This window comes from Artemia franciscana, unplaced genomic scaffold (genome assembly GCF_032884065.1).
Source record: "Artemia franciscana unplaced genomic scaffold, ASM3288406v1 Scaffold_1294, whole genome shotgun sequence".
Taxonomy (NCBI): domain Eukaryota; kingdom Metazoa; phylum Arthropoda; class Branchiopoda; order Anostraca; family Artemiidae; genus Artemia; species Artemia franciscana.
The window spans coordinates 34792-49124 of NW_027062784.1; the positions used below are offsets into that span (position 1 = coordinate 34792).

Genomic DNA, 14333 nt, shown 5'->3' on the forward strand with positions numbered 1-14333 from the left:
AAGAAAAGTTGTGTAGATTTACCCGATGTTGCCTCAATTAAAGGACATTTTTTTAAATCCTCCAAAACAACCACTTAGTAGAAACCCTGAAAGTAGAAAATTATATAGCAATAGACAATTATAGTAAGTAGAAAATTATAGGCATAAAGGAAAACTGTCTTGTTTTATGCCAAAGCGTAAAAAAAAGATGAAGTAAAAGAAATTAGCGCATGATATCCCCTAAGAAAGATAAGCCCACGTAAGGTTCCCCAAAAAGTACGACCAAGACAGTTATTCTTACTCTCAACTCGGTTTGATTGATATCCAACAACCCTTCCTGCCAGTTGCCATGACCACAAACATTTGGAGACCCCTCCACTCCTCGACCATCTAAGAAGTTTGGTTCGGTAAATGGTCCGTAAAAGTTGTAGTTAGGATAGGCCAAGGATTGGTGAAGATCCAGCAATGCCTGCTGCTAATACTGAAGATAACTTAGGAACATCCTTCCACAGAGTGGTCTTGCTATGTCCAAGAACCCGAAAGAAAAAACTAGTACACAAGCTTTTATTTCCTATCAAGTTTGGTTGAGATGTGACAACACCTTCTGGCAAATATACGAATGAAAAAGTTCTATAAAACCAATCCCCTTTTGGTGTGAAATCACTGGTGGGTTTGTTTCAATCTATTTCTGCGACCGATCTTAATCTATATATATATAAAAATAAGTTGTCTGTGTGTGGATCTGTGGATGGATCAGGTGACGTCATGTTTGTTCGCATATGACGTCTGAATTATTTCACACTAATACAAAAGAAGAAAAAAACTAAAAAACGTAAAAACTACAAAAAAAAACTAAAAAGAAAAAAAAACTAAAAAAGCTAAAAAACTAAAAAAAAATAAAAAAGGTAAAAATCTAATAACTAAAAAAAAACTGAAAAAAAATAAAAAAAGGCAAAAACTACAAAAAAAAGGTAAAAAACTAAAAAAAACTAAAAACTAAAAAAGAAAAAAACTAAAAACAAGGAAAAAACTGAAAAATAAAAGAGAAAAAGAAAACTAAAAAAATATGAATAAATATATATAAAAATAAGTTGTTTGTGGGTTATGTCTGTCTGTCTGTCTGTCGAGTGACGTCATGTTTGTCCGCATATGACGTCTGAATTATTTCACACTAATACAAAAGAAGGAAAAAAACTAAAAAAGGGAAAAACTACAAAAAAAACTAAAAAGAAAAAAAACTAAAAAAGCTAAAAAACTAAAAAAAAACTAAAAAAAGGTAAAAAACTAAAAACTAAAAAAAACTGAAAAAACTAAAAAAAGGCAAAAACTAAAAAAAAACTAAAAACTAATAAAAAAAACTAAAAGAGGTAAAAAACTAAAAAAACTAATAAAACTATAAAAAGGTAAAAAACAAAAAAAAAAAACTAAAAACTAAAAAAGAAAAAACTAAAAAAAAGGGAAAAACTGAAAAATAAGAGAAAAAGAAAACTAAAAAAATATTAATAAATATAAAAAATATAAATATAAATATAATATAAATTAGCAATCAACAAAGCACCGAGACACAAATGACGACCGGGACACAGGGAGTATAAATGACGACCAGGACATAAGTAAAAAAAAAAACTAAAAAAACTAAAAAAATGGTAAAAACTACAAAAAAACTAAAAACTAATAAAAAAACTAAAAAATCTAAAAATCTAAATAAACTAAAAAAGAAAAAAAAGAAAAAAGGAAAAAAATAAAGGAGAAAAACAAAACTAAAAAACGAATGTATATACAGACCGGGACACCGGGATACAAATGACGACCAGGACACAGGGAATATAAATAACGACCGGGACACAAGGACACAACTACAATGGGGACGCCGGGGGGGCACAGGGGGATATAAATGACGACCGGGACACCGGGACACAAGGAATATAAATGACGCCCGGGACACTCAAAGAGAAATCACAGACTGGAACACCGGGACACAAATGACGACCGGGACACAGGGAATATAAATGACGACCGGGACACAGGGACATAACTACAAAGGGGACGCCGGGGTGCACAGGGGGATATATAAATGACGATGGCGACTCAGGGAATGGTCGATTAGCAATCACCATCAACAAAGCTCAAGGGCAATCATTAGAATAATGAGGTATAGATCTGAATACGGATTGTTTTCCCATGGACCATTATATGTTGCATGTTCAAGAGTCGGTAAACCTGACAATCTATTTATATGCACAGACAATGGGACAGCAAAGAATGTTGTATATTCGCAATTTTACGTAGTTAAAAACATATATATATATATATATATATATATATATATATATATATATATATATATATATATATATATATATATATATATATATATATATATATATATATATATATATATATATATATATATATATATATTCACAGGTGGGACATAGGGACACAACTACAATGGCGCGTAACTAATATGGCGCGTAACGACTTACGCACGCGGGGGGGGGGCTTGGGGGGGGGGGGGCGCGAAGCGCCCCCACCAACTAAGTGTTGGGGTGGCGCGAAGCGCCACCCCAACAGCTAGTATGTAATAAAAATTTCAGAACATCCGAACAAAATCAGAATGTACTAAAGAAAATTGGAACTTAGGATGGTCACATTGGTAAAATCCTTGGCGCTTTCTAAAACTGAAATCGACAGCTTAGGAGGAAAAGATAAAACCATAGCGTCGCTCTCGCAGAAAAACTATCCTAAATCTAAATTTTTCCACAAAATACCAATATTTTTCAGAGTATTCTCGTCATTTATTGTCCACCCTTTGACCATATTATTTAAAATTTTTCAAATTGTACATCCCTCCCCCTTCGTCATAAATTGGTCGAAGCTAAAAGCTCCACACCAAAAAATGGCCTTGACACACAATAACACGTATAAAATAAACAATTAGAAGTAGTTTGCTATCAGGTAGAGATTCACAATCAACAAGCTTACGAAAATAATAGCTAAAGAACTACAGGAAATAGGTAAAAAAAAGTTTTCATACAATACCAAAATTAAAAAAAAATATATATTGAAAAAATATTTCGAGCCAAAATTTCTCAATTATTCCAAGTCAGTCTGGACAAAATCCTAAGATGTCAAATTTATACCCTTAAGAATTCAGATAATGATATAACTTTTGATACCATACATCCACTACTATATTACATTAAAAACTCCCATCAATATAAAAAAAAAAAAAAAAAAAAATGGACTAAAACCAAACGTATGAAAACAAGAAAGGAAATAATAAATGAAAAGACAAAAATCAAATAGGTGAAAAACAAGGATTTTGTCAGCCAGTAGCAAAATATGAAAAACAGGCAAATTTTTCGACAAGGACCTCCGCCAAGTCGTCCTCATTGCTCATAAAAATAAGAAAGAGAAATAAGCCAATATTTCGACAAGGACCTCCGCCAAGTCGTCCTCAGTGATTTTAAGAAAGAGAAATAAATAATAAGAGAAAAAAAAATCGGATAATGATATAAAATGATGGCATACACCCACCACTATATTACATTACCGACTCATTACATTACATTAAAAAATATACTGGACAAAAACCAAAAAATAAAGACAGTCAATAAAAATATACCTGAACTTACTCTGCCTCATACTGATTCGGAGTGAGAATGTCAGCTACTTTGACCTCTTCTTTTGCATAAATTGGCACTAGCTCTTTAGGCACATACATTTTTCCGTTGTAACCCCAACACTAGATCACACACTATAAAATATTTTAAATAAACAAAATTCTATAAACTCGATAAGTCAGCAGTAAATAAGGCTACAGGTGGTTACGCCAGGATTGGTGATTGGGCCGCACGTTAAATACGTTAAAAAAGAAAAAAATAGGGTAATTACAAGACAAATAAATGCAATCAAAGACAAAACTATTAGATCTATTGCTGATCCTCCCATCAACTGAATTAATTGGAGGCAAAACTAAATTGGAAGGCAATTGAACTTGGTTGCCGAATCATGAATAGTATAGAACGTGACCCATTGGTTATTAATAATGACCTGTCAATGTAAATGTAAACTTTCAAAATTGAGAACATTAACAATGTCAGACGACCAATAATCTAAATACCAATCCAGCCAAAAGAGTTTGAATTCACAAACTATCTGATATTCAGTTAGAGACTGGCTTACTCATATGTCTAATAACCCATTTGTCATTTAAGATTTATTTTGTCAAATGCTTTAATTTAAAGTGATATTTTTACATATATTTATCTATATCGTATTTAAATCTCTCTTCAACGTGATTATGAAATAGAAATCGTCATCCTAACCAATTTCAACTATGAAGACCATGTCCATCGCTAGGAAACTTCTGAAGGACAAGAGTCAAGATATAAATAATTTGGACTAGAAACAAACAGTGTGTTGTCGCAATCCAAAACATTTTAGTTTAAACTTATTAATTATTTATAGCAGAATAGAAACTCTCAAAATGGCGCTCCTTCAGAGTGTTTAAAATAATGGTTTCGCTCACAAAAGTCAGGTTTAAAACTTCTATTTATTTTCTATTTGTTCTTTTTTCATTATGTACTGATTCTATGTTCATGATGTTAAGTGTCATGTCTGACATCCCATCATGACGTGATGTCAAGATTAAAACAAAATGTAAGTATATTCTGACAATTTTGTTTTTTAGTAGTTGATGAAAAGTTTACCAAAACCTTAAGAGACATAACATTATACCAAAATTGAACGATACAAAACTGCACTGGAAAATTAGTGACCCTGAAGTTGTTTAATGACCCATATTTGGATACTGATGTTAAATCTTAATTCAAATTAGGATCATTAACACCATTGAGCATTGATAGAGATCAAATGAAATTGCGCCCCAATTTACTGAGGAGCCCACATGAGGAAGAGAGAATTTTAGAGTTCAGAGTTTTATTCACCAATAAATACAGGCTACAAATACAATATTCTTGTTCCCTCTTGAAAGGCTCTATGGCCAGGGATACAAAAAAAAAAAAAATATAGGCAACAACCAAAAAGAGAATAATAGCCAAAAAACACAACGAGATTAAACAGAGACTATACTTAAGGTCTGGGAGTCAAAGCACAGATAAGAACCATTAAAAAAACAAAAAAAAACAAAACAACTAGGGGACACCAATTCCTCAGAGAACTAGGAAAAAGTAAAAATAAATACAAAATGGTAATCTATTTGATTCTTAACTAAATGATCCTTAAGAAAAGTTTTAAAAATTCCAAACAAGTGGTATCTCTGTACTGAAGAAGGTAGGTAATTCCAGACCTGTTGACAAGCAATGAGGGGATTGAAATCTGACCGGATGGTAGGATTAGAAGGAATGCAGATACTATGTGAAGAAGGAAGGCTATACGGAGCTGAGCTAGAGATAAACACATGAGTTTTTTGAAGAGATTTTGAAAGATTGCCATAAAGCTGGTTAAAGACAAAAGAAGCGCAAAAAAGAATGTAAATAGACTGAAGATTTGAGAGCGGTATTCGAGAGGAACGGTTGGTGTCAATAACTAGACGCCATGCTTTATTATGCATGACAGAAAGTAACCGCAGTATAGAAGAAACAGGAAACATCCATACAATGGGGCAATACGGAAAATATGACTGAACAAGGCAGAAAAAGAGACACTTCAGAATTGATCCAGGAAATATGCGTTCAAGCTTTTGAATTATACCCAAACCCCATGAGACCTTAACACTAATGATGGATATACGGTTTCTAAACGAAAGATTCTCATCAAACAGGATACCAAGAAACCGGACCACTCGATTCTTTGGTCTACACATGGAGCCTTGAGACACCTGTACTTGTACTTGTTTCAGGACACAAGCTCTTCAGCTCTCCCTGGTGCTATGATCTGGCAGACGGTTGAGTGCCAAGCCGCTCGGTCGTGTGTGTGTGGTGCACATATTTCAAGCCACTGCTTGTCCCATCTTCGGCCGTGTCGTCGGAAACCACCAATCGGCTCTAGGTCCGCCTTGAGTGTGTTAAGCCAGGTCTTGACTTGTCCACCTCGCTTCTTCTTCCAGTGTGCGAGGGGTTTGCAGTATAGCGCCTTTTTAGTGAGGGTGTCATCTGACCTCCGACAAACATGGCCAAACCAAGTTAGGCGGCGTTTTTTAATTAGGGCTTCAATGTCTGATGAATGTTCATATCTTCATGTCTTCACGAATATTGCCATAAGGTTAGACCTGATATCACATTCCGTCTTCCCAAGGGTCCTAAGTGTCATCAGCAAAAGCAACAAGAAAACATTCATTAGAAGTAGTATTGGAACACGAACGAACATCAGAATGACACAGCTTACAGCAAGCTAGAGACCTGGTGTTTTTACTGCCGAAATCAGACCATTACCATAAATCAGAAATATAACAGACCTTTAGAAGAACGCAACATAAACACAAACTACTCATGTTCAGTGTAGGAGGGGGAGGAGATGATAAACTGAACCATTGTTTTAGACGTAGGAATGCTGCACTCTTTACGCAGAAAAAAGGCTGAACAGGTTACACACACATCCACAGAGAATTGAGAAGAATACTTTTGATATTCTCAGGTCGTTAATAAAAACTACTGCTGAAAGAATTACTTGACATACAGATTAAAACGTGAAGAACCATCTTGAGGATTTTCAGTCTCTCGCCAAGTTCTTATAGGTTTTTATTATCCGAATCTTTGACGCGGCGTTGTCTGTGTTTATTAACAAATTGTAACTGAGCTTTTGTTTATCTTCGGCAGATTTCTTACGAAAATATTCCAAAAACTGATGAAACAATACTTTTTTCTTTCAATATAAATTCTGTTCTTCCAAAATTGTTATTCTAAGTCGATATATTGTTATATAAATCGCTTAAAAGCCGGCCTCAAGTTGGCTTGGAAAAAGATTCTATCATTCAAATCGCTTAACGTGGCATTGTCAGTGTATATTAACAAATTTTCGGAGTGAAAACATTAGATTTTGTTAATTTTCAGCAGATTTTAAAGAAAATATTCCAAAAACTGACAAAAGGATATTTTTGCCTTTCAATATAAATTCTGTCTTTCCAAGACAAAGTAAGTAAAAAATTATGTTAAGTTGTCAAGAAATTAGAGATAAGTAAATGGATACATCAATATATAGCTGGCTTAAAGGCTGGTCTTAAGTTAGGGTTCTCTTTCGCTACTGTCACTTGACCATTTTCTCAAAAAGCTATCAACCAAAGAGCGTTATAAATTATTTTCATTGAAAGCAGTTGCACTGAACGCTAGAAGACAAGTTTGGTAGTCAGTGTGAAAATCTTACTGAAAGGAGATGCATGTTATGTATAGATTCTACAACTAAAAAATGCCCGTGGTTACCTCACCCATACTATATTCAGCGAATTTGATATAACCTTTTAATACATCCGCGTTATCAAGAAATAACTACACCCAGGCCACATTTTGTTATACTACGTTATGTAATTAACCCTAATAATATGTGAGTTATTTACTATGATTCTGCTATCCGATTTCCTTCCAATTCTTTTTGTGCATGGGGAAATGGTAATGAACATATTATTCTTCTTCCCCATCGTATTAAGAATCCTATCATGATAAGCAAGCTGTTATCTTCCTCCTTTTTTTACACAATCTCTCTTCAAAATGATGCATAAAGCCATTAAATGGCATAATCAAAACATTGCACAAAAATAGTGCACTCAGTTGTAAGGGAAATCCTGCCGCCACATCCTTAATCATTAACACCTTAATCCTTTTTCTTTTACTAGAACTGTGAAATAATAAATTCCTCGTGCATATTTGGGTTCCTCTGAGCTATTCCTTTAAGGACCTGAATTCAGTTATGTTAAGTTATTTCCAAATTAAGAATTCCATCCCTTCCAGTATCAATCAAAACTATTCTTTTGTCAAGATTTCTTCCCTACATTTAAAATTACTTTAAATTCATTCCACAGAAATTGAAAATGTCTCCACTTGTTTCAAAATTCTATTATTGTTCCATCGATCTTTCAATTTCAATCTTGTCTCACTTTATCCCCCCCCCTTCTCTCTCTCCGAGTGCTAATGTTCTTGTCTATACCGCCATTTACAATTAATTTTAGAACAAAGACTTGATCGATTGAAAAAGAAAAACGCCAGGTCAGGAATCAGTCAGGTTCTTCATTGCTCTAAAGCCTCACTTTCATCAAAGAAACGGAAAACTTAAAATGGCCGAAGCATCAAAGCTTTGACATATTCACCTGGGTGTCAAAGAGGAATATTTGACACGCTGCCATCAGTGTCAAAAAGGAAGCCTTGACAAATTCGCAAGGGTGTCAAATATTTGAAAAATTCATATGGGTGTCACTTTAAACTTGGGCACTTTCGCATGGTCGTCAAAGAGGATGCTTTGACGCGTTCACATGGGTTTCAAAGCCTTAACATGTTCTCATGTGTGTTATAAGAATTTTGAAAAAAAACTAGCACCACTGACAGTCCAGCCATGACATTAAATGCCATTAAATTCCTTTAAATTAATCATGCCATAAATGCCATGACATTAAATGCCTGACATTAAATGCCATGGCATTTAAACTCATTTTTATTCAACGTCGAATTACATGAAAACAGGAATGTTCTTTTACTTATGAGCTTTTTGTATGCTGATTGTACATTATTAACAGCGAGTTTAGAATGCTAAATACCGAATAATTTTAGGAACATGCACAAACACGCCTGTAATACTTTTATCACAGATTCTGACCTTTCATTTAACGCCCAAACTAAAAAAAAAAAAAAAAAAAAAAAAAAAAAAAAAAAAAAAAAAAAAAAAAAAAAAAAAAAAAAAAAAATGAAAAATCTGACATCATTTTCATTTAGGTCATTTATACTTAACATGATTTTTCTAGATAACGTTAGATGGCGTGAATCTTTTTTCTTAGAGAAGATCTCGAGTTTCATCCCTTAGCATATTCTTGGACCTAGAGCCTTTTTCTCCCCCTGAGCTAACCGGTCTTGACGAAGACAGTAGAAATCGAAACAGTTTGGTTTTAAAATTCAGAATGTCGGGAAAGTAAAAAGTAAAGACTTTTCATTGCATTGTTTAACAGCTTTTACGATGTCTACAACGTTGTCAGCAGGGTGTTTTCTGGATGTCACACGAGTTGCTATATTAGCATGAGTCCACACTAGCTCCTTGGCTACCATAATGGAATCTATACCAAAAAAGGCAAGGGCTCTTATCGCAATATCATCGGAGCGGATAAGTTTACAACGGCGAGTTGCAATCGGTGGATATCTACAAATAGCATGGTAGAACCTATCATTAGATAACTTCCCAAAAACTGACAATAAATGCAAAGCAAAAAAGGAAACTTTTATTTGCTATCAAACAAGCTAATGATACTGCTACTATTACTAATGCTACTCCTGTTGTTCCTTCTATTACTTCTGCTAGGATATCAAGAATGATTGGTATAGGATATTTCTATACCTGAGATAAGGGCATGAAGTAGGCTTTTTTGGTAAGCAGGGTGTTTTCTTTTTTTTGATAAGTTTACAACGGCGAGTTGCATAGTTCAAAACTGCGTTCCAAACAAGTTTTTCGCTTGGCATCTCCAAAATGGGAAGTGCGGGACCCGGTGCACCTGTCCCCAGCAGTTTAAGTACAAAAATACGGCCGGTACAACGGCACTTCTATAGCGTTCCCGCTCCCTTCTACAAAATTAAAAACTATCTCTCTTTTTCCTCTTTTTACTTTCTTTTTCCTCTTTTCTCTCTTGTTCCTTCTGAAATATTAATCAACTTTCAATCTAATTCCTTTGTTATCTGTTTATCCAGCAATGGAATTGAAGTAAACCAGTCAGACAAGTTTTAATTAAAACCGATCTTTAGCCAAATATTGCAAGATCTAGCTATCTTCACTGTGTTTAAGATTCATTATTAATAAAGCTCCCTAAGAAAGCTTACTCGTTTGATTTTTGAACACTTTTCTTAGATTTACTCAACTTCCATGAAGTTTCTTCATATTAGAAACCTTTATCAACTTAATAATAAACACCTCCCCAATTTAGACGGCTCCATACGAATGTTCCAATGTTTGAAGAAATTCTGCATTTTGTCTCCAGATTTGGCCCTAATAATCTCCATTGCTTTTTCCTTTACAACCACTACAGACTCAAAACGTGTTCCTTTCAATACTCCATTGACATCTCAAACCAAAAGAAAATCACATAGAGAAAGGTCAGATAATTAGGGTGAATGCTCCAATAAAGGAAAAAATGAGAAAGGTAAAATGAGTCATGGGGGCGTGTAAGGTTTTTATGGAAGGGATGGTCGTATAAACTTCGGAAGGGGCTTTTTCGATTGTAAATCAGAATTTCTAATGCCCTTCTCAAGAGTCAAAAGTGATCAGAGGGCAACTAGTCTCCCAGACCCTTCCTCCACACCCCCAATGCATTCAAGCAAAATTTGAGATAGCTATTTTGTTCAAAATAGTTTAAAGATCAAATAGCATAACCCTCGGGGTCGATACATCCCCCCTAGAGGCCGGGGTAAGTATTGTAAGCTATGCCCCAAGGGCATATAAAGTTATATACAACAGGTGGTCGTATAAGCTTCAGAGATGGCTCATTTGATTGAAAATTGAAAGTTGTAGTTGCCTTTTAATAGCCATCAAAAGTGATTGGAGGGTACCTACCACCACTCCTTTTTCCCAAATACATCCAATAAAAATTTTGAGCCATTTCATTCAAAATAGTCCAAAATTCAAATTACTTTGAATTAGGGGTTGAGAAATCCTCCATAGCACCCGGGATAAGAATTATAACTTATGTAAGCTGTGAGTTCTTAAAAAATCGAAAGTAATGAAAAAGTAACAAGCCCCACCTCCACTGTGCCTTTTTTCTCCAAATGCATCTTATCAAAATTTAGAAACAGCCATTTTGTTCAAAATAGTCCGAAATTCAAGTTGCAATAACTCAGGGGTTGAGAAATCTTCCCTTGCCTCCCCTGGGCAAGTGTTGTAACTTATGTAAGCTGCCCATTATTAGAATATAAGGTTCTGTGGAAGGGGTGGTCGTATCAACTTTGGAGGGGGCTCATTCGATCGGAAACGGAAACTTCTAGCTCTTTTTTAAGAGTCAAAAGCAGTCAATGGCCAACTCGCCAACGCCACAATTTCCCAAAAGGAATCTGATCAAAATTCGGAGATAGCCATTTCCTTCAAAATATTTCAAAGGCCAAATAACTATGCTTCCGGGGTAGACCCTAGCCCCCCAACCCCAGAGAAATGGCTTTGAGTTACAGAACTTAATTATTGTTACTTTTGATACTTTGTTTACATTGATACTTGGATTTAGTGATTTACGTGGTAATTTCGATGTACAGTGCAAGGGCTGTAAGTTGTGCAATTTGCTTATAGTTACTTGATACCTTGTTAACTTTGATCCTTTCTTTACTTTGATATTTTTACTTTGATACAAATTTTGATACTTTGAAGAAAGTTTGAAGTTGAAAAAAAAATCGTATTTTGAAATAAGGAAATTTTTAAAAGCTTTAAACTTTCTGCAATCAAAAGACAAGCAAAATTAATAATTCTAATTACTAATAATTAACATTATTATTAATTATTATTAATTGAAAATTATTAATTAAGAATTAATTATATAAATTATTAATTAACAAATATTATAATTAACAATTATTATTAAATTAATTAATAATTCCAAAAAATAATAAATAATTAAAAAATAATAATTCCCTTTCTTTCCGAAATAATTGGGGTTATGTGCTTCTAATGAATGGTGGCTTCACTACAAACAAGAGTGTGACTTCTGTCTATCAAATTTCATTGAGATCTGATAGCCCATTTGTAAGTTAGAAATACCTCATTTTTCAGAATTAACCCCTCCCCCAACTACCCCAAGGAGAGCAGATCTGTTCCGGTTATGTCAATCCTGTATCTAGGACTCGTGATTATTTTTTCCACCAAGTTTCATCCCAATCCATCCACTCTAAGTGTTTTTCAAGTTTTAGATTTCCCCCTTCAAACTTCCCCCCCCCCCAATGTCACCAGATCTGTTTGAGTTTAAAATAAGAGCTCTGAGCCACGATATCCTTCTAAATATCAAATTTCATTGAGATCCAATCACCTGTTTGTAAGTTAAAAATACCTCATTTTTTCCAATTTTTCAGAAATAACCCCCCCCCCCAAGAAAAAAAACTATCCCAAAGAGAGCGGATCCGCTCCGTTTATGTCAATCATGTATCTAGCACTTGTGTTTATTTTTCCCACCAAGTTTTATCCTGCTCCCTCCACTCTAAGTGTTTTCCAAGTTTTAGGTTTCCCCCTCTCAACTCCCCCCCAATGTCACCAGATCCTGTCGGGATTTGAAAAAAGAGCTCTAAGACATGATATCTTTCTAAACATCAAATTTCATTTAGATCCAATCACCAGTTTGTAAGTTAAAAATACCTCATTTTTATAATTTTTCAGAATTATCCCCCCCAACTACCCCAAAGAGAGCGGATCTGTTCTGATTATGTCAATCATGTATCTGGGACTTGTGCTTATTTTTCCCATCAAGTTTCATCCTGATCCCTCCACTCTAAGTGTTTTCCAAGTTTTTTAGGTTCACCCCCCTCCAACTCCCCCAAATGTCATCAGATCCGGTCGGGATTTAAAATAAGAGCTCTGAGACACAATATCATTCCAAATATCAAATTTCATTAAGATCCCATCACCATTCATAAGTTAAAAATACTTCATTTTTTTATTTTTTCCAAATTAACCAGCCCCCACTCCTCCCCCATATGGTCAAATTGGGAAAACGACTATTTCTAATTTAAGCTGGTCCTGTCCCTGATACGCCTGCCAAATTTCATTGTCCTGGCTTACCTAGAAGTGCCTAAAGTAGCAAAACCAGGACCGACAGACAGACAGACCGACAGAATTGGTGATTGCTATATGTCACTTGGTTAATACCAGGTGCCATAAAAACCTTTGTTTGTCATCATAAATATTTCCAACTGTGCTAAAACTGTTTTGCTTGTGACAGATGAGTGCAGACAGCCGAGATACTTCCAACCAAGTTGTACCAGTCTCATGAAACACTGTTATTTTGCCACCACTCCAACAAACAGTTCTTTTTCCTGTCAAAGATAGCCTTACTCATATACCTTCCTAGTTCCTGATCAATATTATCTGCTAACTCTTCTTACTCACTTCTTGAAGTTGTATGAATGTTATAAAAAAGGCAATAAATAAAACTTGCTGTTTCTACTTTCTTTTGTTGTGGGTTAGCCTTGTCTTCTGTTGAAGTGGCTAATTCTGTTTCTTATAATGTCTGACTGTATTTCTTGTTGTAGTCACCTTTTAGTGTCACTGAGTGCCACTTGATTAAGGGATTGGTACTTGTATATGAGATCCATTAGACAAGTAGGAACAACTTCTGTGGTTGTGTATTCTTGAACTCACCATACATTTTGAATACTCCTACACCAGCTGTGTATTGACAATATATATAATTTGACTTCATTTGACTCACCTCGCCTGCTCTCTCCACCATGGTCAGACTTAGCTGGCAGCACTACCCCCAAGGCCAAGCCAAGCAAACACTACCTGATGAAATCTGGCACTATTTTCAAAAAAATTGCACAAATAATGACTGATATCCATTTTTTTTTTACAATATCCAATAATGACACCGACTCCACATCAGCCCAATAATATTGGCTGGCAAAATATACTGGTCAGGCCTCATCTATAGTGAATCCTAGCACATCTTGCACAAGTTGGGAGAGGAATTTGAGATAATGTCTGGCTATCATTTATAGTATATTGGTGCTGAGGATTATTGTGACCAAAACAAATGGTGACACATTTTGAAAATAAAGAAGAGGAGACACCTGTCTGTATACAATTAAGGTTAGATTGTATTGATAATCTGTCATGTAGCCTGAACCAAATAGCTTTGAATCTTCAGCATAAAGGGGCTAAGTGGTTGCTGACTTAGGGTATCATATCATTGATGTAAAGAAGCAATAATATTGTTTCAAGAACAGTTCCCTGGGAAACATTGCTTAACACTTTACAGAGATGTGAGTAGATAAATTTGCCTACCCATTTTGAAGAGTCATAAAGTCTAAGACCAATCAGCTAAGAAGTCCATTAGCCAATCTACTAATTCTTAGTTAACTCCTGATGCTATTAACTTAGAACAAAGCCAATTTATGTGGAACCTTCTCAAATGCTTAATCTAGGTCAAAAAGAATGAAGCCAACAGAAAGGTCTTTCTGTAGTAACTGGATAACATAATCATAAGTATCTAGACAATTAGTTTCTAGAAATCA

The 14333-nt window shown here is 34.8% G+C and overlaps 1 protein-coding gene across 1 annotated transcript in view; it reads right to left on the reverse strand.

The window, feature by feature from the left end:
- The window catches only part of LOC136042441 (pyridoxal kinase-like), a 49914-nt gene that overhangs the window by 34755 nt on the left and 826 nt on the right, over positions 1-14333 (reverse strand). Inside the window, exon 2 of the mRNA XM_065727407.1 lies at positions 3618-3739. Within this exon, the coding sequence (XP_065583479.1) occupies positions 3618-3706 (89 nt within the window). The 5' untranslated portion in view covers positions 3707-3739. The remainder of the gene's footprint in view (positions 1-3617; positions 3740-14333) is intronic.